General features: G+C 51.8%; 10 protein-coding genes across 10 annotated transcripts; 5 read left to right on the forward strand and 5 right to left on the reverse strand.

Moving 5' to 3' along the window:
- Nucleotides 1–78: 78 nt before the first annotated feature.
- Nucleotides 79–2,453, forward strand: NECHADRAFT_75789 (uncharacterized protein; the record flags this gene model as incomplete). The annotated part of the gene is made up of 2 exons (XM_003053996.1): nucleotides 79–125; nucleotides 197–2,453. The coding sequence occupies 2 exons, from the start codon at nucleotides 79–81 to the stop codon at nucleotides 2,451–2,453; spliced, it is 2,304 nt and encodes a 767-aa protein (XP_003054042.1).
- Nucleotides 2,454–4,432: 1,979 nt separating this feature from the next.
- NECHADRAFT_31479 (uncharacterized protein) lies at nucleotides 4,433–5,958 on the forward strand (the record flags this gene model as incomplete). Its single annotated transcript, XM_003053997.1, has 2 exons — nucleotides 4,433–4,719; nucleotides 4,779–5,958. The coding sequence occupies 2 exons, from the start codon at nucleotides 4,433–4,435 to the stop codon at nucleotides 5,956–5,958; spliced, it is 1,467 nt and encodes a 488-aa protein (XP_003054043.1).
- A 901-nt stretch (nucleotides 5,959–6,859) lies between these two features.
- Nucleotides 6,860–8,656, forward strand: NECHADRAFT_31926 (uncharacterized protein; the record flags this gene model as incomplete). The annotated part of the gene is made up of 3 exons (XM_003053998.1): nucleotides 6,860–6,901; nucleotides 6,965–8,484; nucleotides 8,548–8,656. 3 exons carry the CDS (start codon nucleotides 6,860–6,862, stop codon nucleotides 8,654–8,656), a joined length of 1,671 nt encoding a protein of 556 aa, XP_003054044.1.
- An 873-nt stretch (nucleotides 8,657–9,529) lies between these two features.
- Nucleotides 9,530–10,463, forward strand: NECHADRAFT_90589 (uncharacterized protein; the record flags this gene model as incomplete). The annotated part of the gene is made up of 2 exons (XM_003053999.1): nucleotides 9,530–9,572; nucleotides 9,625–10,463. 2 exons carry the CDS (start codon nucleotides 9,530–9,532, stop codon nucleotides 10,461–10,463), a joined length of 882 nt encoding a protein of 293 aa, XP_003054045.1.
- A 568-nt stretch (nucleotides 10,464–11,031) lies between these two features.
- Nucleotides 11,032–12,670, reverse strand: NECHADRAFT_31765 (uncharacterized protein; the record flags this gene model as incomplete). Its single annotated transcript, XM_003054699.1, has 2 exons — nucleotides 11,032–12,513; nucleotides 12,569–12,670. Coding segments are annotated over 2 exons (1,584 nt in total), but the record flags the coding sequence as incomplete, so codon positions are not given.
- A 941-nt stretch (nucleotides 12,671–13,611) lies between these two features.
- Nucleotides 13,612–15,129, reverse strand: NECHADRAFT_75794 (uncharacterized protein; the record flags this gene model as incomplete). The annotated part of the gene is made up of 2 exons (XM_003054700.1): nucleotides 13,612–14,449; nucleotides 14,510–15,129. 2 exons carry the CDS (start codon nucleotides 15,127–15,129, stop codon nucleotides 13,612–13,614), a joined length of 1,458 nt encoding a protein of 485 aa, XP_003054746.1.
- A 1,747-nt stretch (nucleotides 15,130–16,876) lies between these two features.
- Nucleotides 16,877–18,454, forward strand: NECHADRAFT_23096 (uncharacterized protein; the record flags this gene model as incomplete). The annotated part of the gene is made up of 4 exons (XM_003054000.1): nucleotides 16,877–17,422; nucleotides 17,478–17,768; nucleotides 17,927–18,187; nucleotides 18,239–18,454. Coding segments are annotated over 4 exons (1,314 nt in total), but the record flags the coding sequence as incomplete, so codon positions are not given.
- A 310-nt stretch (nucleotides 18,455–18,764) lies between these two features.
- Nucleotides 18,765–20,270, reverse strand: NECHADRAFT_30530 (uncharacterized protein; the record flags this gene model as incomplete). The annotated part of the gene is made up of 4 exons (XM_003054701.1): nucleotides 18,765–19,766; nucleotides 19,816–19,902; nucleotides 19,958–19,996; nucleotides 20,058–20,270. The coding sequence occupies 4 exons, from the start codon at nucleotides 20,268–20,270 to the stop codon at nucleotides 18,765–18,767; spliced, it is 1,341 nt and encodes a 446-aa protein (XP_003054747.1).
- Nucleotides 20,271–20,753: 483 nt separating this feature from the next.
- On the reverse strand, nucleotides 20,754–21,667 carry NECHADRAFT_90591 (uncharacterized protein; the record flags this gene model as incomplete). Its single annotated transcript, XM_003054702.1, has 3 exons — nucleotides 20,754–21,250; nucleotides 21,306–21,567; nucleotides 21,608–21,667. 3 exons carry the CDS (start codon nucleotides 21,665–21,667, stop codon nucleotides 20,754–20,756), a joined length of 819 nt encoding a protein of 272 aa, XP_003054748.1.
- A 1,110-nt stretch (nucleotides 21,668–22,777) lies between these two features.
- Nucleotides 22,778–25,107, reverse strand: NECHADRAFT_75798 (uncharacterized protein; the record flags this gene model as incomplete). The annotated part of the gene is made up of 5 exons (XM_003054703.1): nucleotides 22,778–23,196; nucleotides 23,251–23,431; nucleotides 23,478–23,641; nucleotides 23,691–23,964; nucleotides 24,013–25,107. The coding sequence occupies 5 exons, from the start codon at nucleotides 25,105–25,107 to the stop codon at nucleotides 22,778–22,780; spliced, it is 2,133 nt and encodes a 710-aa protein (XP_003054749.1).
- Nucleotides 25,108–25,454: the final 347 nt, after the last annotated feature.

The raw sequence follows: 25,454 nt of genomic DNA on the forward strand, positions 1-25,454 counted from the left end.
CCGCTCGAACCGAGATACATCAGTCACGTCCGTGATTGCATCCTTTGCGTCGACCCGTCGCTCAAACTCCCAGCCCCCATGGCCCCGTCAACCGCTACCCCATCCAATTTGCATCGCGCGCCCTTGTGAGTTGTACCCTAGCATGGTTGTGGTTGAGGTTGTGTGCTTGGTATGGCGTGCTAACTCGCGGCTGCAGGGCCTGTCTCAAGTGCCGGACAGCAAAGGTCCGGTGTCTGGTCTCGCAAAGCTCCGACCGATGCGATCGGTGTACCACCAATGATACAGACTGTGTCTTTACTCAACCGAAGCGGGCCAAAGCGAGGGTCCATCCATATTCTCGGCGTCCGAGACGTACGCCTACGCAACAGGAACAGGCTATGGAGCATGTCCCTGCCTTGTCGACATCACCATTAACAGCCCAAGAAACCACCTCGGTGCCTCAACATCCGACTCCTGTCAGTCATGAACTTCTTCGTGTTGGCCATAGTCAGCAGACACTCATCACTCCCGAGATTCGAGCGAGGATTGTTGCCACGTTAGCAACTCTCAAGGGACAGAGAGGCGCACCATTCAGCTTCATCACCTCTGGAGACAGCCCTTCTGTTGGTGAGGGATCTAGAACAGAGGAATCAATCCACGTCGCAAGTCAGCAGCCACTGTCTTTTGAGCAATCGCAATCGCAATCGTCAGCGCCCTCGTTGAAGCTGTCATGGCTTCTTCGCCCCCTCAGAGCCAGCGATCGAAGTCATGCCGGAGAAGATATCCGCCAGTCCACTCCCTGGGTCAAGATGCCCAGCTATCTTGCCTCCCTGACACTTGGACAGATCATCACAGACCCGATCGAAGGAGGCATTCTCACTCGGCCGGCGTCTGTAGCGCTGTTTCAGCACTTCATGCTCGAGATGAATGCGAAATGGGAGTACATACTCGATCCTTATCTCGATACCCATGATGATATCAGGCGTAGGAGCCGACTGCTTTTTGTCACTGTTCTATTTTGCTCATCTAAATTCGCCAACTACATCAATGGGAACCTCATCTCGACGCCAGACCCCTTTCTTCAGAGTCGACTATGTAGCGTTGCACGAAACTTGGCAATTAGGGTATTCGCCGAAGGGGATAGATCTATCGAAACTATGCAGGCCTTTTATCTATTAGTCTGTTGGAAGGATGCAGATGACGATGTCTCGTACTGCCATAGTGGCTACGCCTTCCGAATTCTTCATGACTTAGACTTGGACCAAAGCGATGGCGATGGCGATAGGCGGCAGGTGGCGCGAAGTAGGCGGACATGGCTGGCTTTATTCCGACAAGATAAACAGCAGAGTCTGTTCTTTATGAGGCGAGCTACTCTAAGTCTTGATGGTGAGGATCCCCCTTTTGTCGGCTACCTCAATACCTGGCTGAAGATGCCATATGCGTTGCCGCAAGACTTTATCGCTTGCTGTAGCGCTGATCTGCGTCACATTCAGTCCAAGCTACGTACCATGGTTCGAAAAGCTCCATCGATTATGCTGCCATGTCTCTTGGAGCTTATGGACTCGGAGCTGAATAGATGGAAGTCGACGTGGGAGAACCACATCGAGGGGGGGGCAAGACTACATCCGGATGACTTATCCCTTGATCGTCGGCTGCTGCACCCTGGGAAAGGCCATATTAAAACACTTATGGGGCTCTGGGAGAACAGTGTCCAACTCAATGTCGCCTCTGCGATCCTTCGACAAGCACTGGTTGCCTCGGTGACGTCGCCTCTCCATGCCAATGGCCAGTCGCCACCGTCGACTTTCAGAGTCGATCTGCCCGGCATCCCGGCTATAGAAGAAGTGCTGTCTCCGGACATTCCCGGACTTATTAGCAGCGTTGAAGGCGGGTTTGGAACACTGCGTCACTTGCTTGCATTCCCGATCGAGGATCTAAGACGAGCTCCTGATTCTACCCTCCTCCTTGGTCCGAATACCGCACTCTTCCTCTGTCTACTGCTCTGCCTTCCTTGCAACGGCGTTCTTGGCCCGGCTTTCCAGAAGACAGCAATAGGCCTCATCCAAGATATTGCTCGGCATGTAGGTCAAGCGGTACAGTCACCCCAGGACACTCTGAGCCTGCACTCCGCGTATCTCGACTCACTCGTGAATCTTCTGGGGCCGGCAACACCGCAATGGCCGCCAAATTCGCACGAGCGAATGAGACACTTATCAACTCTCGATCTATCACAGTCACATATGGACGCAAATGACTTGCGATTCGACGAGACAGCGCTGGAAGCAGCTCAGGTTTTGGCGGGCGGAATGGGTGGGCTGAACTGCAACGTAGACGACAACAATGCCATGTTTAGTCTCACAAGCGAGCCTGAGCAGATGCTGTATATGCAGAGTTTGGCCAACTTGCTAGATACGAGCTTCTTTTCGGCGACAGAACCCACGTCTGTGGATGTGAATGGCAACACTAAGCCGTAGTTAACATGGATTCAATCTACAGCTATTGCACAACCTAGCGGTATATCTATATGGTGTTAACGTCTAAATTGAGTTATCACCGCATGAAAAGGCACACCTTATTATAGTCGCAGCCCGGCCCTTGATGTGTTAACTGAGCCAGAAGATCGAAAAGTGTTCGGGAGACTCAGAGCTTCAAGGCCGATCTGGAGCTTGGCGATGAGGACGGCTGCCAGTTGCCATAACAATCCACGAAAGTTGACGCGTCGCCCTGTCTGCTGCTGGGTAAATCTTGGACCAGGTGAAGCTTGCAAGGCCGGATCTGAGCCGCATTCAGGTCATGGCGACCTTGGGTAGTGGTGTCTGAAGTCTCATTCATGATATCTTACTCCGACTTTTCCACGTTGAAGGGATAGTGGCCTGGATTCTGGTAGAGTAAGTGGGCGATTGTGCAGCGGAGAAATGCAGGTTAGTGCGGAGGACATGTGGAGGAGATGTATCGTCTATATTATACTCCGCGAGAAAGGCCTGTCAAGAATGAGGGGAAGGAGTGAGTCGACTGAGTCGAGACTATCTCCTCGGCCCGGTGTAGATGAGAACTGGGCTTGAATAACATGATCAATACCACAAAACCATCTGCTTTCTCGATTTCGGACTCCATGGAGAGCGGATGATTCATATCAGAGAGTCAAGAATGTCCTAGATATTCAAGTTGTCCAGCTGATTCGGAGATATATTCAGCTCGCAAGTTCTCAAGCTATGAGACCTAGGTCACCATAATGACTTGGAGTGTGTGTCGCATCTCTACCGGCGGCACAATGTCCGCTTGGGATGTTTTGAACAAGGCACCCATGGCCAGAATTTGCACAGATAACAGCTTGAGTGGAAGTTGAGTCTGACATGAAGAGCAAGCCTCCGGACTGCTGTGTTATTTGAAAGTTGCTTACTGAATGTACCGAGAGCCTGGCCTATCAGCATCCGTACTCTTCGAGTGACAAAGACCCTGATATCGGGGCGATGCCGACGCTGCAGGATAGAGGGTCATCAGCTGGGCGCCGATTTCGTAGGAGTCTCCATCTGCCATGGCTCCCTGTACTGTCTCCGCGCTTAGTCTATCTGAGGAGCGATCATTACGAACGGATAACTAAGATAACTATCAAATAGGAGTGCCCGCATTTTATACGGGGCGAAGAGGGCGTGGAATGAAGAACTGTTCCAACTGTGTTCTTTGTAACTGTGGCCGGGCTCCCTTCCCCTAAGAGTAGAAGTCAGCAGATTAGCAAGAACTGCTCTGTGACTCTCGGTGGGTGAGAGTCGGTGGGAAAGTGAACCTCAGATATTTTTGGAGAGCCCACACCACCCATGGTCTTTTGCGGTATGCAAGAGTAATACTATGGGGGCATTCTCAGACAAAGCTTGGAGCGGAAGCATGACATATTTCTTGCTTAACACGATAAATAATTCCCCGCAAGTTCTCCTCCGAGAATTAACGTCCCGGCAACTCCAAGCTTCATACGGCCCGAGAGAGTCCCCGTCCAGAGGCTTCGTTTCGGTCCGAGTTTTTCCCCACATCAACCCCGTGATACGTTATCGAGGGCTTCCAAGTGGCAAGGTTGAAGAGGACGACCTCTTGATCAATGATCCCGAAGCGGCGAGAGGTTTTCAGTAGAGGTGTAGAGAATAGCTTTGGAGTTTTGAAGACTCGGGAAATATGCCCAATGCCAAAAATGTTGAAGAGTGCTACTACTATTGGGCCAAGAGATGTGGAAACTAACGCCTTAGAAAGGTATAGCGACGAAGAACAAAGTTAGGACGTATCTGTAGTCATAGTCCCTGTTCAAGCCGTTACCTCGGCGCCCCTGTGAATTCCTTGGAATTGAGTAGCTTGCCGGGCCGAGATAAAAAAGAAGTTAAGATCGCCATTCTTATTATCAGGCATGGCCGTCCGAAAACGTCGACCTTCACCTACTCGTTTTTAGTCCTCATTTCACATTGTCAACATGTTGTTCACAGCTAGACAACGGGTTTGCCTGACGGCGAGACGCTTCCCGACAGCAACCCTCCAGCGCGCAGTTCGATCAACGTCAACGTCGGCAGGAACTACGGCCATCTGGAAGAATGCCGCTTTCAAAGACAAAAGAAGCATTGCCTATGCTGCAGGGGGCACCTCCATAGCGATTCTTGGATTGCTGTGGGTGAGGCGAGATGGAAGCAAATACCCTGACGATCCGCGAGATATGAAGGCCCTTTCAACGGTCCCTTTTGGCAAATTATTCTCCGGCTGGATGTAAGTTTGATATCTCGCTATAGTTCTATAAGATAAGTTGACCAATGGGGAAATTACAGCGCCTTTGCATTCTGCTCCTCGCCAACATGGGTCGATATGAGCGAAGCACTCTACAATATTACGTCAAAGATTCCTCTTGTCTCTTCAATCACGCACGCATTTGTCATGAGAACATTCTTTAACCAGTTCCTCGGCGGAGAGACAACTGAAGACTGTATCCCTAAGATCGAAGCTCTTCGCAAGGAGCAAATCGGCACGCTTCTCGGCTATAATATCGAGGCAGAGTTGGACGGCTCGAGCAAGGACCCCCAATTGATTCTTAAGCAGACACAGCATGTTTTATCGTCCATCGAAGCCCAAGGAAAGCTAGCTAAGAAGTATTGCCCTGACACTAGTGCTACTGGTGGTGATAACCGTTCTTGGGTCAGAATAAAGGTGACTGGCTTGCTGCCTCATCCTGTTGCCCTATACAACGGTTCCAATGCTATTCTAAGGGCAAGGGAAGACAAGGGACTTAACAAGGATGTGCCATACCCAGGACTGCCCTCTGATGGCGACTGGGAGGCCGCGCTGAGTGGAAAAGGCGTTACTGACTCGGACCGCAAACAATTGCTGAGCCTGCGAGCTACGCTTGAGGCCATTGCTAGCAAGGCACGGGATAATAATGTGCGAATTATCATCGATGCTGAGCAGTCATGGTACCAGCCAGTAATTGATAGCCTGACTGACGAGCTTATGCAAAAGTATAACACCTTGGACGGTCCTGCCACCTGCATTGCCTCATTCCAAGCCTACCTCCGTCGGTACCCGCAGCTTCTCGACCAGCAGATCCGTCGTGCTGAGGAAAAGGGCTACAAGTTGCTCTTCAAGCAGGTCCGGGGGGCTTACATGGTGACGGAGGCTGAGAGATGGGAAAAGGAGGGCAGGCAGGGACCTGGCCCAGTATGGCCGACCAAGGCAGAGACTGATGCAAGCTTCAACCATGGCATCGAAAAGACTCTCTCTACTGTCGCTAGCCAGGTGCGAGAGACGGGTCATTCGAAGCTCGGCGCAGTGTTTGCTACTCACAATTCTATCAGCATTGATCTCGGAATTCAGCTGCTAGAAAAGCATCGGTTGGCTAAGCGCAAGACTGTTGACGGCAAGCTTCTCGTGCCCAACGAGGTAGCTGGTAGCATTGCCTTTGCGCAGTTGTATGGTAAGCAGCCTCCTTTGAAACCCAATTTCGCACGACTCTAACTCTTTGAATAGGGATGAAGGATGACCTTACCAACAGGATTACTGGGTCTGTCATGGCTGAGGGCGGCTTTCCTCTTGTCATTAAGGTGAGTTACGTATTGCTCCTCCCTCATCCTGTTTATACTAATGGGGCTGCTATTACAGTCAATGAGCTACGGTGACTTGAAGGAGTGTCTGCCCTTCTTGGCTAGACGAGCCACGGAGAACAAGGCTGTCCTCGAGGGAAGAGGTGGAGCTGTTGCCGAGAGGGTTCGACTTGGTCGTGAGATTCGAAGACGCCTCTTGCCCTTCACCTTATAGGTGACATGTATCATCCTTCGAGAATCCCAATGTTGTTCGGCAGCTATCTTGAAATGTGCACACAAGACAAGTGACATGGTCATTAAGCGTCATTGAATAGAATCTGGCCCCGAAACCTAGTCTCTTTGACGAATTGCACTGCAGGAATGTCCTTTCAATGATAGTCGGAACCCAAGGCACCTGCATGAATGTCTTCATAGCGTTCGGAAGTTACATCACATTTGGCCAGAACTGCCTGCTGATTCACTTGAACGTTGGCCGTGTGGCAGTCAAATGTTACGGAGGGACAAACGACGGCTCGATAGCGCACCTCGTTATCTTGAACCTTGTGATCATAGTGGGCCTTCGGCAGCGGTAACCGGAGAAGCTCAACCCAGGCGGAGTCGAGATCCGACAACGTTGCTCTCTCGGTCCGGCCGCGTTCGCCCATGACGGAGTCTCAATTTTGTCATCAAGCCGGCCGACCGGCCCGAGCCCAAGAAAATGGGCGGGAGTGCCATTCCTGGTATTTATGCGACGTTGTTGACATTTTTCAATAGCAAGTCTAGTCCTTGTTTCAGTTTTGCCTTGTTATCATAGCAAAACCAAGCCAACACGAACAATGGCCACTTTTCGCTATCCAGAGCCAGCCAATGCTGGAGGGGTGAGTTTCTCCATATCTCTTTGTCGTATCTCGGTTCGCACTTCTGACGAGCTTATACCTTAGCTTTCGTACGCCCCTGGCTCCGAGGAACGGAAGATATTGACGGCTGCTTTGGCCGAGATGGAAAGGTCGACCACCCAAGTTCCTAGTATCATCAACGGTGAACGAATCTATACCGGCCGCAAGAGCTCACAAGTCAACCCTTGGAACCGAAACGGGCCTTCATTGGCAGAATACCACGAAGTCGACCGAGACACTGTCGAGAAGAAAGCCATCCCTGGTGCTCTCGCAGCGAGGAAGGAATGGGCCAACATGCCCTTCAACCAGCGCGCAGCCATTTACAAGCGCGCAGCTAAGCTTGTGGAGACCAAGTACAGATGGAAGCTCATGGCGGCCACCATGATCGGACAAGGCAAGACGTGCGGGCAAGCTGAAGGCGACTGTATCTCTGAGGTTATTGACACGCTCAACTTCCATGTCTACTTCTGCCATCAGCTTTACCAGCAGCAGCCGCAGAAGCAAACCGACTCAGCATACAGCAGCCTCGACTACCGACCGTTGGAGGGCTTCCTGCTTGCGATCTCGCCCTTCAACTTTACTGCTCTGGGCGCACACATTGCTTTTACGCCAGCCATTCTGGGAAATGTGGTGCTTTGGAAGCCATCCCCCATGGCTGTCTTGTCCAACTACCTTCTCTATCAAGTCATGGAGGAGGCTGGAATGCCAAACGGTGTCATTCAGTTTTTGCCTATGGAAGACCCCAGGATCGTCGTTGAGCCCGCGTTTGCTAGCCGTGACTTCTCTGGCCTTCACTACACCGGCTCCTCAGCAGTCTTGAGGAGTTTGGCCTCCGAGATTGGCGTGAACACAACCATTTACAGGACGTTTCCCCGCATCGTGGGAGAGAGCGGTGGCAAGAATTTCCACCTCGTCCACAACTCTTGCAAGGACGATGTTGATTGGCTCGCATCGGCCGCGGTGCGCTCGGCTTACGAGTACCAGGGACAAAAGTGCAGTGCCTTGTCACGCTTTTTTATTCCCAAGTCGATGTGGGAGCAGGGCGACTTGAAGAAGGCGTTGCTGAGAGAAGCAGCCAAGATGACTCACGGAGATGATGTCAAGCAACTCCACCATCCACTAGGACCTATCATCTCTAAATCCGCCTTTGAACGTTTTGGCGAGTTCTTGGAGCGTGCCCAGAGGGATGGTCATCAGCTGATCTTCGGCGGCAAGCAAGATAGCACCAAGGGATTCTTCCTTCAGCCTGCCATTTTGGAGGTCAACCAAGCTGACAAGAGTGCCGAGAGTGACCTCATGACCAGGGAGCTTTTTGGGCCGTTGTTTGCAGTTCAAACTTACGATGATGCTTCACCGGCAGGCTTCGAAGATGTGTGCGATCTCATTGATAGGACCACCGAATACGGCTTGGCAGGCTCCGTCTTTGCTCGCGATAGGGATGCTGTCCAGGTTGCCAACGAGAGACTAAGAGACTCAGTTGGTATGTTTTGCATCAATGACAAATGTACAGGAGCGGTCATCGGTGCGAATCCGTTTGGAGGAGCTAGGTCTTCTGGTACAAACGAGTGAGTGATTGCCTACGGATCCCCTTTGTCATCTGTCTGATTTTCTATTAACACCTATTCTAGCAAAGCAAACTCGGTCAATGTGCTCCTCAGGTTTTCGAGCATCCGGTGTGTCAAGGATTCTTTTGAGAGCGGGAGCAGTACATTGAGTGCTTGCCATATTCCTGAGTAATGGAATATGCAAGGTGCTAGGTAATATAGCATGGGCGGAAGTCGGTGAACCGAGAGCCATAAGTTGCCCGTCTAGCATATATCGTCTTCAATGTCTCGACATTGACCCAACGCTGAATCAAAACAAGTATCACCATTGATGAGTTGTTACATCTAAACACGCAGTCCCACCTTGTCTACCCGGATAAAATCAGTTCTGTGACCTCAGCCTTTGAGTAGATACATTTTCTTAACACCACAATTCATTTCCAAGACACCGTGCCTCGTCAAATTTCGAAGCAACTCATAGTCGGGGGACCTCGCAAAGGACGAGGAGCTCACAGATCCGATAGGTGAAGGCAAGACTACAATATCGAGTCCGATTAACTTCAGTTCCTGGGCAACCACGGCCGTAGGAACCATAAGCATGATGATCGAAGTGCCAGCACTACAGTGTCTTAATTTTGTGTCGGGGAACCACAGGACCGAACAGTTGTCAACAAGACACGGCATTTTCGATAGCCCCAAGTAACGCGAGGACCGGCGATGTCGGAAGTATCACGACGGAAAATGACGCCGATCGGACTGCAGATGCGGATCCATCCGTTGCTTTCGGAGTGTGGTTCCGCTTACTTCTGGCTAGTTCTAAACTAGTCTACTGATTGTTCACAATTTGAGTACCGGGCCGAGAGTGCACGGGCCGGCATGGAGCCATACAGTATCATGGGAGGAGCAAGACGTGGAACCGGCGACGGGAAGCGTCGATCCTTTGGTATAATAAACCATCTTAGACATTGATTGATCCTGCTCACTTGGTCTAAGTCCATCCTACTGCTGAAGTCGTATTCTCCATCTACTGAAGAGCAAACACCATCAATAGCTTAGTATCATCACCATGTCGAACACGACTACATTGACAGTGGCCCTCCTCGGTTGTGGTAAGACTCGTCCTCACTGTCAGTTCAAGAAGCTGCTGACGTATTGCGAAAGGCAACCTCGGAACTGCACTTGCCGCGGGAATCCTCAACCCGATCGACAGGGGCGGCGTCAACGTCAAGCGCCTGATAGTCACTGTTGGTACCGAGGCTTCTAAGCGCCGCGCGCAAGATGCGCTATCTGAGCACTCGTCGCGACTCACGGTATTGCTTGCCCAAGACAATGTCAGCGCTATCCAAGAAGCAGACATGGTCTTGCTAGCCTTCAAGCCTGTCAAGAGAGAAGAAGTCTTTGGAGCTCCTGGGTTCAAGGAAGCTCTGCGGGGCAAGCTGGTCATTAGTATTATGGCTGGCATCTCCATCAAGGAGCTAAACCGGCTGGCTCTTGAGGGTCAAGATGCCCTGAAGGATCCAAGCCCTCTACAAGCTGTACGAGCGATGCCCAACATGGCCGCCAAGATCCGCGAGGCTGTGACTCTATACACAGCCGACTTGGAGACACTGTCTAAGAGAAACGAGGAAATTGCATCTTGGATTTTTAAACAGGTTGGCGAGGCACAGCTTATATCTGAGAGCACTTTTGATATCTCTGCTGTACTGGTCGGCTGTGCAGGTTCACTCCTATTGCTGGCTGTCGATGGCCTTTTGGATGCTGCTGTTGCCGAAGGGGTTAAGCGGCCAGAAGCCACGAAGATGGTCGTCAACAGCGCGATTGGAATGATGAAGTTGGTCCCGGCTGGGGATCACCCCAGCGTGCTGCGGGAGAAGATTGCCTCTCCCGGAGGGTGTTCGATTAGGGCGCTACTGGAGCTGGAAAAATTGGGGGTAAGGTCGGCGTTCACAAGTGCAATTTTGGCTGCAGCTGAGCGATCCAAGGGGATGTCTAAGAAGTAGTGTGGTTGGGTAGTCAAGACAAAAGCTCTACCTGGTTCTTGGTGAAATATAAGCCTACACAGCCTTCTTGGGGTAACTCATTTTTGTTTTCAATAGTGCCTCGATCTCTTACCGTCAATTTCAACTCTTTTATTATCTTGCTAATCACAATGGCCTGGAACACTTCTTAATCGTACATTTCCCATCTACCAACACCATCAACATGCAGTACGAGATAGCATTCATCAGCATCGACGACGCTCGTAGAGACAGCCTACGAGGCCACCTTCTAAAGCACGAGATCAACTTTGCCGACTCCCTTAACGATATTGCCAGATGTAACGAGAAGCTGGGTACCCTCGTTATCCTTCACTGCCTCATTCCAAAAGGGACAAGGCTCGTGGTGAAACAAGCATCAAATAAATGTAGTTAATGATATGAATTACAAAGTATTCTTCTTGCTCATGTTGTACAAGTTTCAGATAATCACAGACAACAAATCTTAGATATGGACGGGCTGACTTTTTGCGAATTGCTACCTTGTCTATTCTACTACCCCCTATAGCAACATTCAGCAGCAACTAGACTTCTAGACCTCGTTGGAAGGATACTGGAGCTCCTCGGTGGAGCCAAACTCTTCCTTGATGGTACGTATGCTGCAGTACCGCGAAATCAAGCCAATGGTACCCGTCTTGTCATTAGACCCTGAATCTCTGCTGCCACCAAAGGGCTGCTGGCCGACAATGGAGCCGGTAGACTTTGTGTTGATGTAAAAGTTGCCCGCAGTATGCTTGAGAACGTTCTGCGCCTCCCGTGCGGCCTTGATGTCCTTGGCAAAGACGGAGCCGGTCAGGGCATACTTGGACTTATCGATGGTCTTGAGGATGGACGAGTACTCAGAGTCGGGGTAGACGTGGACCGCAAAGAGAGGGCCGAATAGCTCGCGCTTCATGATGTCGTGGTTGGGGTTGGTCGTCCTGAAGATGGTTGGGTGGATGAAATATCCCTTTGACTTGGACGTCTCGCCGCCAGCGATAAGCTCCAACTCGGGATCGTTCTTGGCCTTTTGAATGACATCGTCTAGACGGTCAAAGGCGCGCTCATGAATAACGGCATTGACAAAGCTGGCGTAGTCGTCTGGAGGTCCGACTTTGATGTTCTTGGTTTCTTCTTGGATCACCTTCTTGAACTCGGGCCACACCGACTCGGCGACGTAGACTCGCGAGACGGCAGAGCACTTTTGGCCTTGGTATTCAAAGGCACTGCGCAGGGTGTCCAGGGCGGCACTTTTGACATTTGCAGAGCCGTGAATAAGGTGAAAGTTCTTGCCGCCGCTCTCGCCGATGATGCGAGGGTACGAGTTGAAGCGGCCCTCAGCTGTACCTTGGCCAATCTTGCCAATTAGGTTCTTGAAGACGGCAGTAGATCCGATGAATGTGAGAGCGCCAAACTCTGGGCGTGACATTACCGCATCGGTAACGGTCTCGGCATCGCCGGGGACGAATTGAACAACGTTGGGTGGGAGGCCTGCCTCGAGGAGGATCTTGTAAAAGAGGTGGTTCGCGTGAAGCGCCGAGTCAGACGGCTTCCAGACCACGACGTTACCGAGGAGAGCAGCGGGCCCGACGAGGGTAGCACCGAGGGCAGTGAAGTTGAAGGGAGACACGGCATAGACGAAGCCCTCCAGAGGTCGGTATTCCATGCGGTTCCATGAGCTCTTTTCGTGTAGCTTGGGCTGCTGGGCAAACATTTCGGTGCACTCTTTGATATACTGCCTAAAGAAGTCGACAGACTCGACAGCCGCATCGATCTCGGCTTCTCGAATATTCTTGCCTTGGCCTAGCATAGTGGCCGCGACAATTTCGGCCCGGTATTTGCCAGTGATCAAGTCGCAGGCTCGAAGAAATATGGCAGCGCGGTCTTCGAAGGGTGTAGCCTCCCAGTCGGCCTTGGCCTTTAGGGCGGCGTCGATGCTGGCTTGGACGTTTTCCGGGGTGGCCGATGCATACTCGGCGACAATCTCGGAGTGTTGCGACGGGTTGGGCTGCTTGGAGGTGGTGTTGTTGTTGGCCTAGAGTGTGTGTTAGCAGTCATCCAGCTGGTGCGCGGCTGGACTTGCGGCTTACGACTTGACCTCCGATCTTGAAGGGAATCTTGACTGGGGAAGACTGGTGGAGCTTCTTGAGAGCTTTGGTGAGCTCAGCTCGCTCGGGGGAGCCTTTGTCGTAGATTTTCTAGAAGCAGCAGTTAGAGGCAGGATCTCGGAGCGTGAGAGCTTGAGGCTCATAACGTACTGCGTCTTCGTTCTGGAATGGGGGTGCAGACAGGACAGAGTTGCGGGCAACTTGGACCTGGGGAGGCGTCGCGCAATGGCCTGACGGCCGTGACGAAGAACAGCTCGAGCCTGCATTTTGGCTTGGTGGGAGAAAGGATTTCTCTTAGACTTGTGAAGCTGGTTTTTGTTGCTTGCTGTGGCTGTCAAAGTGACTGTTTCAACTTGGTTGAGGGAGATTGTTGAACGAATAGATATATCGACGACAATCCCTGGGCTATCGTGGAACCCTGGAGAGCTTGTCTGGATGTTGCGGCCATGTTTGCGAGACGGTTCTCGCGCCCGATGGTGTCACCAGCCACTGACGCCCGCGAGATAGTACACGGAATCCAACACCGATGACACTCTTTGCCTCTGTTCAAGCTGAGGTCTTCACAACCACATGCCAGCATCACAAAGCCTAGAGCCCCCCACTAAAGCACCCCCTGCTTCTTCTTGGAGAGCACGGGCTCCGTCCCCGCAAACCCCAGGTTCCCTACCATAGCGTTATCGCAGATCCCCAGGTCTCGACGGTGATGGAAACCGATGCTGGGTACTTGAGCCAAATGGCGTTAGACCACCCATGATAGAGCACGCGCAGGGCTTCTTTGATGCGGCAATCATGTTAACCCAGTAAAAACCCTCACGGTTAGGTATACTTTCTACATCCCGTTCATAGGGAGGTGACGGTGTCTCCCTTTTTGTGTGGTGATTCTAATTGCAAGCATGCCGGCCACGGCCCGATCAAAACTCGTCACATAGGTCATCACTCTGGCAATACTGGAGTCTGGATGAGATCATAGCTGTTTCTTGGTCTAGATGTAGACATATATAGACATTTTCTATCTGCAATTGCATTCATCTTCTCAGTATTCTGCACTTGAGCTCGTAAATCGAAACCTCCAACCCGTGTTTCAACCGCATAGCAGCTCCCGCATTTTCCACAGCTCTCCGGCCAAGGAACCCCATGCACTCCTTGACACTACCCCAGTTGGTACACTTGAACACGCGAGGAGCCAGCTGCTCTTGCAATCTAACCTGCTCGGGCGCCAGGCCCTTTGTGTTGCGCGTAGCAGCCTCGCCCTGGAGGACGAGCTCCATCGTAACCTCGTCGGCCATGCCCTGTAGCTGGCCAAACTCGAGTCTGCCGGGGTTGCGTCCCTCGAGCACGAGACGGCGATGGAAAGCGGCGACTTTGCGGATGGTATCAATGTTGTGGCCGGCGACGAATAGCTGTAGGTCTGGGAAGTCTTTGCTCTCGATTCCATCGAATGATCTCTGGAGAAGATCGCGGACGATGCCATTGTAAGAAGCGTCGGTGTTGGCCTTTGTATCATGGATTTTGGACCGATCGTCAGTCTCGATGTAGGCACCTCGGACAAGCTTGATGCCGAGTTTCCAGTCCTGCTTCTGAGCAGTCTTAAGGTGGTAAAGGATGTTGGGGCGCGAGTTCTTGAGGTAGGCCTGAACCGTGTTGAGGATGACGACCTGCCCATCTCGATTGTGCCGCCTCATCAGATCAATGGACCAAGCGTCGATGGCATCCTGGAAGATCTGCTGTTCGGCATCGACCAGGATACGGGCTCCTTTAGCCTTGGCGGCGTAGCACATGGCGTCGGCAGCATCTTGGATCGACTGTGGAGGGGGTCGGTTCGCCATCAATGCGCGTGCTGCAATCATGCCTGCACCGGTGAATCTATTAGAAGAGGAGTCGGTTGGCATCTAGCTTTGCTGCGTAAATCAACGGTCAACTTACTTGAGGCCGACAAAGTCGTCTTTGCCAATCATCTCGATGGTTTTCAGGTTGCGGTCCAGCCAATCTGCAACATTGTCCTCGTCCTCCTTAGAGGCGACAGCAGCGTCAACCTCACCCTTTCCCCTCGTCGGGTCTTTGTCAACTGTGACCTCCTTTGCATGGTTCAAGATGACGCCCGTCAGGCCCATGGTCTTGATCTTGGCAATGCCGCCAATCGTCTCCTGCTGGGTAATGCCTGAGCAGAAGTGGTCGTAGATGGCGAAGCGCATGATTCTGCGCAGGATGGGGTTCCTGTCAGGGTCGAAGATTGGGTTCTTCGTTTCAGCCATGAAGTTGATGGCGGCGACACCCGTGTTCATGAGAAGGGGGACTGTGAAAAGCTTTCCCAGGATAATGTTTCGCAGCAGTGTCCCGGTCGGTAGACGCTTCAAGGGTCTGTTCTGGAGCCAGGCGGGCTGGGTTTCAGGTGAAGCATCTGCCGCCGTTCCAATTTTGGAGGAGTATTCTCGCGTCGTAGAGGCAGACTTGGAAGAATAATTCCTGGTGAATTGGATCGTAAATAGCTTGGGGAGGTTTGCACGCAGAATGCAGGAGCCATGCCGGAGAACCAACAACGACATGGTCGCTAAGGAGGGCTCAGTAATGTTGCTTTGTATCGGAACACGCCGTATTGTCCAGCATGTTCACACGCAGGCAGTCATGGCGGTTCCTATCTAATATCCGCCTTGCCTTTGCCGCCACACATAGCAAGGCTGCAGCTCGATCCTGTGACCGGCAATCCCAGTCACTAACTTCGGCCTTGACGCCGACTTGATGATTGTTTACGGCCCTTGGAACCGACTCGTGGTGATCGGTCAGGGAAGCCGAGGAGATAAGGATGTGGGTGACGAATTGAGTCTAGTTACCTCGACGCTCCACAGCTCCAAAAGGTCGGGGAGTAGAAGTTTTATTCTACTCTGATGTGAATGCAGGTGGCGGGGATACTCAATCTATCGTTTAGAATTCGTATCGATAATTTATCCTCGAATGCTGGTTACAACCGTCGGTTGGGTCTGGGTGGTTCCAGCTCCGAATTTACTGCCTTTCAATCACGAAGGTATGGAGATTAAAATACTCTTCATTGAACATGTCTATTCTCTGGCATAATTTCTATTATTCACTTACTTCTCCGCCTCGCAGCTCGTTCGGTCTACCCTGTACCCGCTTTGACTCTATCCCAGAGCCTGGTCTCTTATCTCAAGAGCTAGTGCGGCGAGCTCAAGCCAATAGAAATCCAACGATAATGAGTTATCTGATAAGAGACTTGTGCCATAACAAATGTACTTTACGGTCTGATAAAAACCGCATTGTTTTAGGTACTCTAGTGATAAACAATGTATTTGACGGTTTTTGGGGAAACCTGCTGCCCACAAGCTCCCTCGCACCGTGCCTCATAGGGGCAACTTGCTGTGGCATCGGATCAACGATCCGATCTTGGAGCAAGGTGTGCAGCACAACCAATAATCGGGCGACCATGTTTGGATTTGATACCCCTCATTTCGACCTTGACTCCTAGGAATAGCCTTCTCGTCCAGATTCTACAAGAAACATTCATATTTACGAATGAAGACCCAAATGGTCCCTGGGCAGTCCTCGAATGGAAGACGCGTTAGGGTCCCGAGGCGAGGACCTAAAGCGTACGCGTCTGGTCCTTGGCCTACCGGTTAACCCCAGTTTATCACTGACTCCTGGGCATCTAGGTGCCAGCAATGTAGAACAGCCAAAGTGCGATGCTCTGGTGTTTACCCTTGTGTTAGATGCGCCCGCCGGCATGACGAGTGCCATTTTCCAGAGGACGACCCCAAGGTTTACATTTCCGAGAGGTACCACCCCCATGCCTGCGGCGAAACGTGCTGCTAAACGTGATGACGCAGGTATTTGATAGAGATTGAGCGACGGGCCGCCCAAGCGTTAGAATTTCCCCCACCTACTTCAGATGCCCAACCCATGCAGATCTCTTCACCTAGTTCTGACCATGGAGAGGGACAGAACCAAGACAGCTCGGAATCTGCAATCAGATGGGACAACTCTCCGACCATGACAGGGGCGGAGACGAGCGAGTCACAGAACGAGAAAGAAGGTATCTCGTCACCTGCGAGATGTGTGACCATCCACTGACAGGTATAATTCCCAGATGCCAGGGCTGCAGAGCAACCTGTAGTCCTAAGCGGAGCAGACGTAGCTCAAGTCGAGGCAGACAATGGCGAACCCGGTGTCATCTTCTCAAGCAACCCCCTGGTAAAAGATATATCGCACTTGAAGGACCCAGCAGGACGCTATCGTTGGTGAAATCCCAGCCAAGTGCAAGATACCAAAGCTGACAGTCTAGGCTTCCTGGGACCGACTTCGATGTGGTCCTTCTTCCGACGCGCTGTTGCGCTAGCGGAGAAACGCCAGCCACTGTCTCAGCTAACTTCACCTGACATATTTGGCGTTGACGGGGACGCATTTCGACTACGCTGGGTGCCACAGCCTCCGGAAGCAGTTCCGGATCTAGAAAACTTGCCGCCCGTTGACTACGCCCTTTGTTTATTCCATACGGTCAAGTTCCATCTTGGGCAGTTTGCACAGATCATCGATGAACCGACCTTTCTGGCTCGTCTCGAGGCATTCGATGGCAAGGCTCTTGAAGTAGCGCAGACACAGCGTCTCTGGCTTACAGAGTACCTGCTCATCCTCGCGTTTGGAGAGGCGTTTACGGCACAGGCAGGCCCGGCGTTGGTACCGCCTGGCAGCAACTTTGCTGAGCGTGCACTGGCCGTCTTGCCGGACTTTGCGCAGCTGCATGAAGAAGGCCTCGAGTCGATCGAGGTCTTGGCCCTGGTGGCCTTGTACTTTCACTCGATCGACATGAGATCGAGTGCGTACCAATACGTGAGTTTCACATAGGCGCGCCATGGAGTCATTAGTCTCTGCTAACTTCCAATAGATCGGGCACGCTCTCCGGCTGTGCTACATTGAAGGAATCCACAGAGAAATGTCGGAGCAAGTGTTTGGTCCTCACCTCGTACAGAGATGTAGGACCCTGTGGTGGAACGTCTATATCCTTGATAGACGATTATCTGCTCAGCTTGGGGCGCCAAGCTCGATCCGTGACGAGGAAATCACCATGGGGTTACCGCTTACTGAGTCTGGAGGCAGCTCTACGGCGGTGACACTGAGCCTGTCCGTCAAACTTTCTCGGCTGTTGGCTACTATAATGACCGGTAAGTTGGCAGATGTTATTCAGCGTTGGTTCTTAAGCAGTTTGGAAACTCCATTGCGTGCTTTGTTATTAACCATCTTGAAGATGTATTCAGCATCGATGACAGACTTGGAAGCGCTTTCGTTAAAACCACCAACACAGTTCTCAAAAGCCTTGCAGAGGTCGCCCAAGAGCACGACGAGATCATGCTCACAAGAAAGCAGAGCACAACCCCTTCACGGATGATGAGCTCCATCACGCTCATGTACCACCACTGCATTCTCCACGCGACGCGACCTCTCGTCATGTGTCTCTTCAAGGCCTTTGTTGAGCCTGGCAAACCTGACCACGGTAGAGACTTGTCAATATCGCCGCCCATTGCCTCCCTCCTCAAGTCAGCAGTCTCCTCGGCTCTCGCAACATTGAAGCTTTTGACTTCACTAGAGAAGCAGCGAGTACTCGGTGGGCCTGTCCCTTAACAAACTGTCAGTGCCGATGGCTAATAGCCTATAGAATCATTCTTGCCATTTGATCTTGAATACGCCTTCGCTTCGGCATTATCTCTGTGCATCATCCGGACTGTCCTGCCGCACTTTGTCCCGGACCAAAGTTGGTTCCAAAAGGCCGTGTCTCTTCTCGACAAGATGATAAGTCAAGGCGGTATCGTGGCCAGACTGCGAAAGAATGAGCTGCAGCGTCTTGAGCAACTCTTGATACCCCTACGCTCAAGCGGTGAACCAGGAAACATGGATAGCACACTGCTAACTATAGTGCCGGTGCCATTGCCTAGCGACCTAGTGCAGGAAGATCAGGGCTTTTGGGACCCTGCGTTTGATATGGAGGGTATAAACCCAGATCCTGTGCATCTGTTTGACCTTGCGCTTCAGCTTGGTCTTGATCCGGGTGGAGATGTAATAGGAAGTCTGTAGCATGAGAAGTGTGTATGGGCCAATGAGCTCTCATTCAAGGGCAAGCATCTGTTCTATTGCCTGTCTCCAACATGGTGCGGCGTGAACTTGGTCTATTAAGTAATCATCCCTGTGTTCGCACAACGCTATCAAAAGCCTCGGCCACTCTGTCTACGTTTCCGTCATTTAGCCCAGAGACGTTGATCCTTCCATTCTCCGGGAGATAGATCTGCCAATTCCGCACCAATGTCTTTGTCATCTCCGCCGAGAGTCCTGTATACGAGAACAACCCCTTCTCCTCTAGCAGATGCATCCAGGGTCTTACAACCTTGTTACCGCTGGTCACCTTGCGCAGATTTGGTGTCTTGTACTTTTGCGTCAGACAATCATACAGACTTTGGCGCACGTGCTTGATTCTTTCCCTCGCAGCTTTAACCTCCCCAGTCCATTGGTTGCAAAGGACTGGGTCGTTGAGGATGATGTCGGCCAGTCTGCTTCCGTAGGCGGGTGCTGAGGAGAACTCCCATCGGACAAGACTGCGGATCTGATCAAAGACGTTTTCTGCAATCTGCGCAGTCTTGCAGAGAACGTGCAGTACGCCCACCCGTTCCGAGTAAAGGCCCATATTCTTGGAGAAGGACTGGCATACGAGCATATCAATGCCTCTCTCGGCAAAGCAGCGGACAGCCCATGCATCTGCATCAAGAGATTCTCCCAAGCCCTGATAAGCTGCGTCAAAAAAGGCAAAGTGTCTCCCCGTAGACATTAGATCTGCAATTTGTGTCCATTGGTTCCGAGTAAAATCTCGGCCGGTGGGATTGTGGCAGCATGCTTGAAAGACAAAGATGCTTCGCTCCGTTGCAGTCTTCAGAGCTGCGACGACGAAGTCAAAGTCGAGTTCGCCGCTGTCTTGATCAAGATGCCGATACGTCTCGATGTTGGCGAAGTCAGCGTGTCGGAAGAGAGGCTCATAGTTACCCCAGGTTGGGACGCCGATGAAGACCTTGGTGGCATTGGGTTGAGGGGCCTTCAAGGCGGCGGCGTTTGTTGTCGGCCAGTGCTTGTTGAGGAAGACAGCACCAATGCGGTTTGCGCCTGTTCCAGCGACAGTCTGAACAGATACGAGCTTCACCAGAGTTAGAATCAGTGATTTGGAGCTACACTGCCTTGCTGACCTTGCCAGATACGGTGCTAGTCAAACCTCCAAACATGACACTGGCGGCGGCTTTTGTAAAGGATGCAATGCCTGTCGTAGGATTGTACTGTGGATATTCCTTCAGTTGCGACGATAGAATACTTGGCCATAAGAACACTCACGTCATGACCGAGATCCAGCTCATCAAGTCTCCTTTTCGCCTAGCAGATGTCAGTTCAAGATTTGTTGGGTAGTCCAGTTCTCAACGCTTCCATCTCGTACCTCCTTAACAGCCGGAAACTCATGGTAAGCACCGGCTTCGTTACGGTAGACACCAGCTCCCAGGTCAACTTTGAACGGTGATGTGTTTCCGTCAGCGGCTTTTTTCAAGTCGAACATGGGATCATGAGGACCCTTAGCGACACTCTGGAAGGTGAGTGCCCGGAAGGCATCAGGAGCCTGAGGCCGTGGTGACGTGACACAGACTGAGGACATCATGGCGAGGGCTCGGCGAGTCATGAAGGTGACAATGACGGGTTGCGTCGCTGGAGATTTTGCGGGTTAGATCTGAATTAGGGATGAGAGCGTGCTTCTTAACAGAGCAGTTGAAATACATGGGCTGTGACAGGACGGTTCCTTTCATTTAGAAGTTGACGTCTGTTGAGCGACCAGGGAGCTGGAGCTGGATTCCGAGCACGGAAACGGATGCCGCGTTGAGGCCCCACGGCGGGATATGCAGGTATTTACGGCCCTGGCGTGCGCGTTTGATGGCGCTTAGCACCCCAAATTACGCTGCTTGATTGTCTCTGAGGGAAATGAGTCGGCAGTACCCTTTGAAAGCAACCAGCGACTACCTCTTCTATGGGGCTCTTTAGCAGGATTGGACATTGAGTATGGCAATGAGCAAGGTATCAACAACACCATATCAAGCTCTTAGCACTCGTTCAGTTCTCGTTTATCGTAGCAATATGGGACTGTCTATTTTGCATGCGCAGACACCAACTCCAAAGCATCCTTCGAAGCTCTGGCGCCCTTCGCAATCCAGACCGAGTCCTGGTTGACGAGGTTGTAGCGGGCTCCCAGTTCATTGATTGCCCATGCCTGGATCTCTGCATTCTCATACACACCGGCAAACCCAAAAATCTTGCCGTGCTTCTTGCAAGCCTTACTGACGGCTTCAACAGCAGAACGGTACTTGTCGCTCTTGAACTGGCCAGGGACCCCAAGTTCAATGGAAAGGTCGTTTGACCCGATGAGAAGAACATCGACGCCTTCCACTGCGGCAATGTCATCGATGTTTTCTACCGCTTCCGCGGTCTCAACCATGAGGAGAACGGCAGAGCCATGCTTGTTTGTCTGTTCTACAACTGACGGCACAGGGACAGGGTCAGTTGAGAAAACTGGCAGTTGGCCCATCATGGAGCGTGATCCGACTGGAGGATACTTGGCAATCCTGACAGCCGCTTCCGCATCATCTGATGAAGTTGATCAGTCATTCATTCAGATACTGCAAGGAACTTTGGTTTGTACTCTTGTTGCGAATGTGTGGGAAGATGACGCCCATGGCTCCGCCGTCCATGACTCGTTGAACGAAGCCATCACCACATTGATACGGGACCCGCACGATGGGGGTGACGCCGAGGGGGAGAGCACTGGTACACAGGAGACTGGCGTCTGACAGAGACAGTGAAGAGTGCTCCAGGTCAATGAAGAGAGAATCGTAGCCTGCCTGGCGAGCAAAGAGGGGGATCAACGGAGAAGCAACCAGCTTCACGCCAAAGGCCTCGCACCACTGTTAGGGCTGGCTCAAGTGGATTGGAGGATGTGCTCACTGTGCAAACTTTGCCTTGGCTGGTTCTGGAGTATAGCTTGTTCTCATAGAGAGATGTCATGGCGACCAAGGTGCGGGATGAGGCGATATGAAAAACTTGAATAAGGTGTGTAGATGCGCGTGGGTTGCAATATCTTGGACTCGTTTGCGTCTTGGTTATTGTCTAGCTAACTAATTCCTGGCTACCTGCTGTCCGGGTTCCATTGTTGATGTAGCTGGCCGATTCTCCACAGGGTATCCCCTCATCCCCGGCTTCCATCCCCTCATCCTCGGCTTCCACCCCCGGCTCCCGGAGGTAATAAGCACTTGGGTGTGTTTGTAGCAGGGTCGGGTGGCATGCCAAAGAGCAGCTAATTGTGGCACTTCGTGCCTTAACTGTGCCACACGGCGAAGTGGCTTGATACCCTGACCTGGGACATCTGAGGCACCGATATGGGATAATTAAATGTTGAGGGTGTAAACCCGGGAGCCAGGTGAGTATGCTTCTCGCCGCTGGTATAGAGAGAGAGAGAATGCGATATCCGATGGCTGCTTGGCGGATAGTTGGTAGCCCTTTTGACTGTTTGGATGGCGTGTTATCTGCGTATCGAGTCAAAGAGGACATGTCACGAGGAGGTGGAAGAGCCGGCATGGATAAACGCCCTCACGTGGATTATGAAGAGGATGTTGGCAAAGGTTGCAGTGAGACGTTTCAGGTGAAGCAGCAGATGACAACAGCCGTTCTAGCGATCTCGGCGAAAGTTCCACCTCTACGATCACGAGGGCTTGGACTGCTCCTACCATACCGCAGGGCCATCACCTCCTAACCGCGGCCGGGCTACCCGCCGCAAGCACCGAAGAACCTCCCGCCGCGTTACGGGACGGTGGACCCACACAACCCCGGACGCGTTCCCGGTTGCATACAATCTCTTCAAGTCCTAGAGAAAGTAAAAATGGATTCAATACGGGACTTTAGTAGTGGAAGGTGACTTACAAACACAAGACTGACTCTTATCCGCAGTTCAAAATTGTCAGCAAAAACAGAACACTCCTATCCAAGGTGGGATATAGAAGGCGTATCAACACTCAAACTTCAACGCAGGCCCTTCACAGCGAGCAGATCTGAGGGACCTAGATTTGTGCCACCAATAGATTGTGGAGAGGATGCATCACCTTTGTTTGTCCTGTCTTATTATGCCCACAAGTCATCAAGTTCGTTCATCGTGAGCGAATCCGCCAAGTCTCCAATTCGAGAGTCTGGACCCAGATTTCCAGGGCTCCATCCCTCAAAGAATGTCCCACCCGGACTGGGCAGGCCAAACTGGCCAACAAACGTGGCATCAGACGTCTGGTTCGGAACCGTTGGCTCTGTAACGTCGTTTTCGCTGCCATCCTTGTGGAGCTGCCTTTGTAGTGAAAAAGCCAGCTCTTCTACCTCGGCCTTCCGTGAACTTGCTGCAAGGCTTCCTGCCAAGATCATTGCGTCGAAAATCTCGAGCAAAGCGGCAAGAGATACCTCGTGCAAGGGATGTTTGGCGTCAACTGCGCAGGCAGTTATCAGGACGAAAGCAGCCGAGTAGGCACTTTCGAGGTCAAAAGGCAAGAGGATATCTGGAAGTAATTAGAGTTAGCCTAAATTAGCAGTATGGTTGGTCAATCTCTGACCTAGAAGACTGTGCTTCTTTAGCTGGGATAGGATATTCGCCACATGTACGGCGGAATTAGTTAGGACCTGGATGAGCTCCCTGATCGAAGGCAAAAGGGTGAATTCTCCGGGCGCATGTAGGGTTTCGACCTTATGTTTGTATAGATGAAACAATATTGGTCTCGTAGTGAGAACGATACACTGGAACACGTAAGTTGCTGTTTTGAGAGAGTCTGGTGTAACTAACTTGACTATATCCCAAGTTGAGATGGGCTGCAACTCGAGAGACATCGCCAAAACACTGAGACGAGAAGGAGGCTAGTTCATCACTCAACCCGGCGATGCCTTTGAGGACCTTGCGTATCGTCGATAAATAAGTCTTGTTGAGCCGTTCTTTTGGCCCATACACGGCTAGTCAAGTTAGTTTTATCCTTGTAGAATCTGTGTTGGGTGCAATTACTGGTAGCAATAGAGCCCAGAAGCTGTGAAGTCTTGACATGGATCGATAGAGCAGTCATAGACGAGTCATTTCCGGTGACTTGAGGTATGGGGGCGGTGATGTCCTCGTCAAGTATAGCATTTGGTACGCCCATCAAGGACGAGAGTTTCCGGTCAAGAGTGTATAAGGTCCACCAAAGACGGCATCCATGATAGGCGAGTCGGTCTCCGACAAAGACGGGCTGCATGTCAGTGTGAAGTCCATGCGACTGCGCCATTCTGACAGCCTGGCCAATCTGCCGGATATTAGTATCCGTGTGAGTCAATGCAGAATGCTGACTTACATATGAATGAGCAGCAACCCGATGATCTACGCAGTGAAGATAGAGCGCAATAGAACAGAAGATTTCGGTCGCTTTCACAGGATCACGAGAGAGGTACGTAACGTCTGGCAGTAGACTCAAGGCGCGGGAGAAGAGGTTTGAGCCTGCGGGTCCGATAGTTGCTTGTTGCCCGACGAATGATTTGCCAAAAGCCATGATGACGAGGAAGTGCACATACCAGAGGCTATTCATTCTGGCAAACTCGGAAGGATTCTGGTAGAAGCTTTGGATGTTTTGCATAAACTCTGTCTCTTCAAAAAGATAGAAGAGAGGGTAAGTCCTGAATTTGGTGCTTTGGAGATAATACATGGCGAGCTCCAACGAAGGAAGATGGGCTATGTCGGCAGGGCTGAGTTCTATCTGGCGCTCCGGGATGACGTCGTAGATTTGGCCATCCACGTGCATTTGCATTGAGGCCGAGGGAGAACTCAACAGCCCAGCGCTTTGGGAAGCCATCTGAAGGACTTGGTAACTAAAGGACCACGTCGACGAGTGTCCCAAGTACCTCAGTCTCCCTGAATAGTCCGACATGTAGCTCGGCTGGTCAGGCACAAGGGGGTTGGACACGTCAGCGTCCTCGGGGCTGGCGTCGTCGGGAGACGACACAGTCTGGTCGGTGGCGCCGACATCCTGAGTAGTTTCCGTCAAAGGTTGCGACAACGCCTCATCTGAGTGATGGGCCCGTACGCACTCCTGTAAACGACTGGCTTGGGGAAGGCACAGCGGACTGGATTGGTCCAAGGTAGGGGGGCTTGGGTCAGAGTCTTGGGGAGAAGCAGGAGCCTGACGATTTCTCTCGATGTTGTCAAGCCTCTTGCGAAGGTTGACGAGAGATCTAGAGTCTTGTAAGCAAAGAAAGCTATCATGAGGAGAGGGTTGCGACCTTTCAGAGACAAGAATGTTTCGGTCGTCAGACACAAAATCGCATCTGCAGCCCTTGTGGGTGCAGGCTCTGCAGGGTTGGGTTCCCGAGCACTTGACCTTGAGCTGGCGGCATCGTTGGCAGGCGTTTGACACCCTCTTACGACGGCCAGCATTGCTGCGTTCTTGCTGCATCTGGATAGTCGGCGTTGACCCGTGCAATAGCAAGACTCGACAAAAGAGTTAGGGAGAGAGGAATGGACGAGATGCCGTGTCCACTTCAACCAGGATTCGGATATGTTGCCCCCCGGGAATGGACTGCTAAACTGCTGATTAGGGACCCCTCTCCTGCGGAGTGGCCGGGAACGCCGATCCAATCGGAAGCGGCACATTTCCGAATCCTTGTGGTTACCCATGGAGGGTGAAAGATAACAGCCACTATCTCTCCACCAAAATTGTATGGGTGGACAAGTCATGTTTTTCCTTCACCCACAAGTTACCCCAGACTTCTGATAAGCTCGCGTTGGAGTGAAGACGCTAAC

The sequence above is a fragment of the Fusarium vanettenii genome (assembly GCF_000151355.1).
Source record: "Fusarium vanettenii 77-13-4 chromosome 1 genomic scaffold NECHAsca_1_chr1_3_0, whole genome shotgun sequence".
NCBI lineage: Eukaryota > Fungi > Ascomycota > Sordariomycetes > Hypocreales > Nectriaceae > Fusarium > Fusarium vanettenii.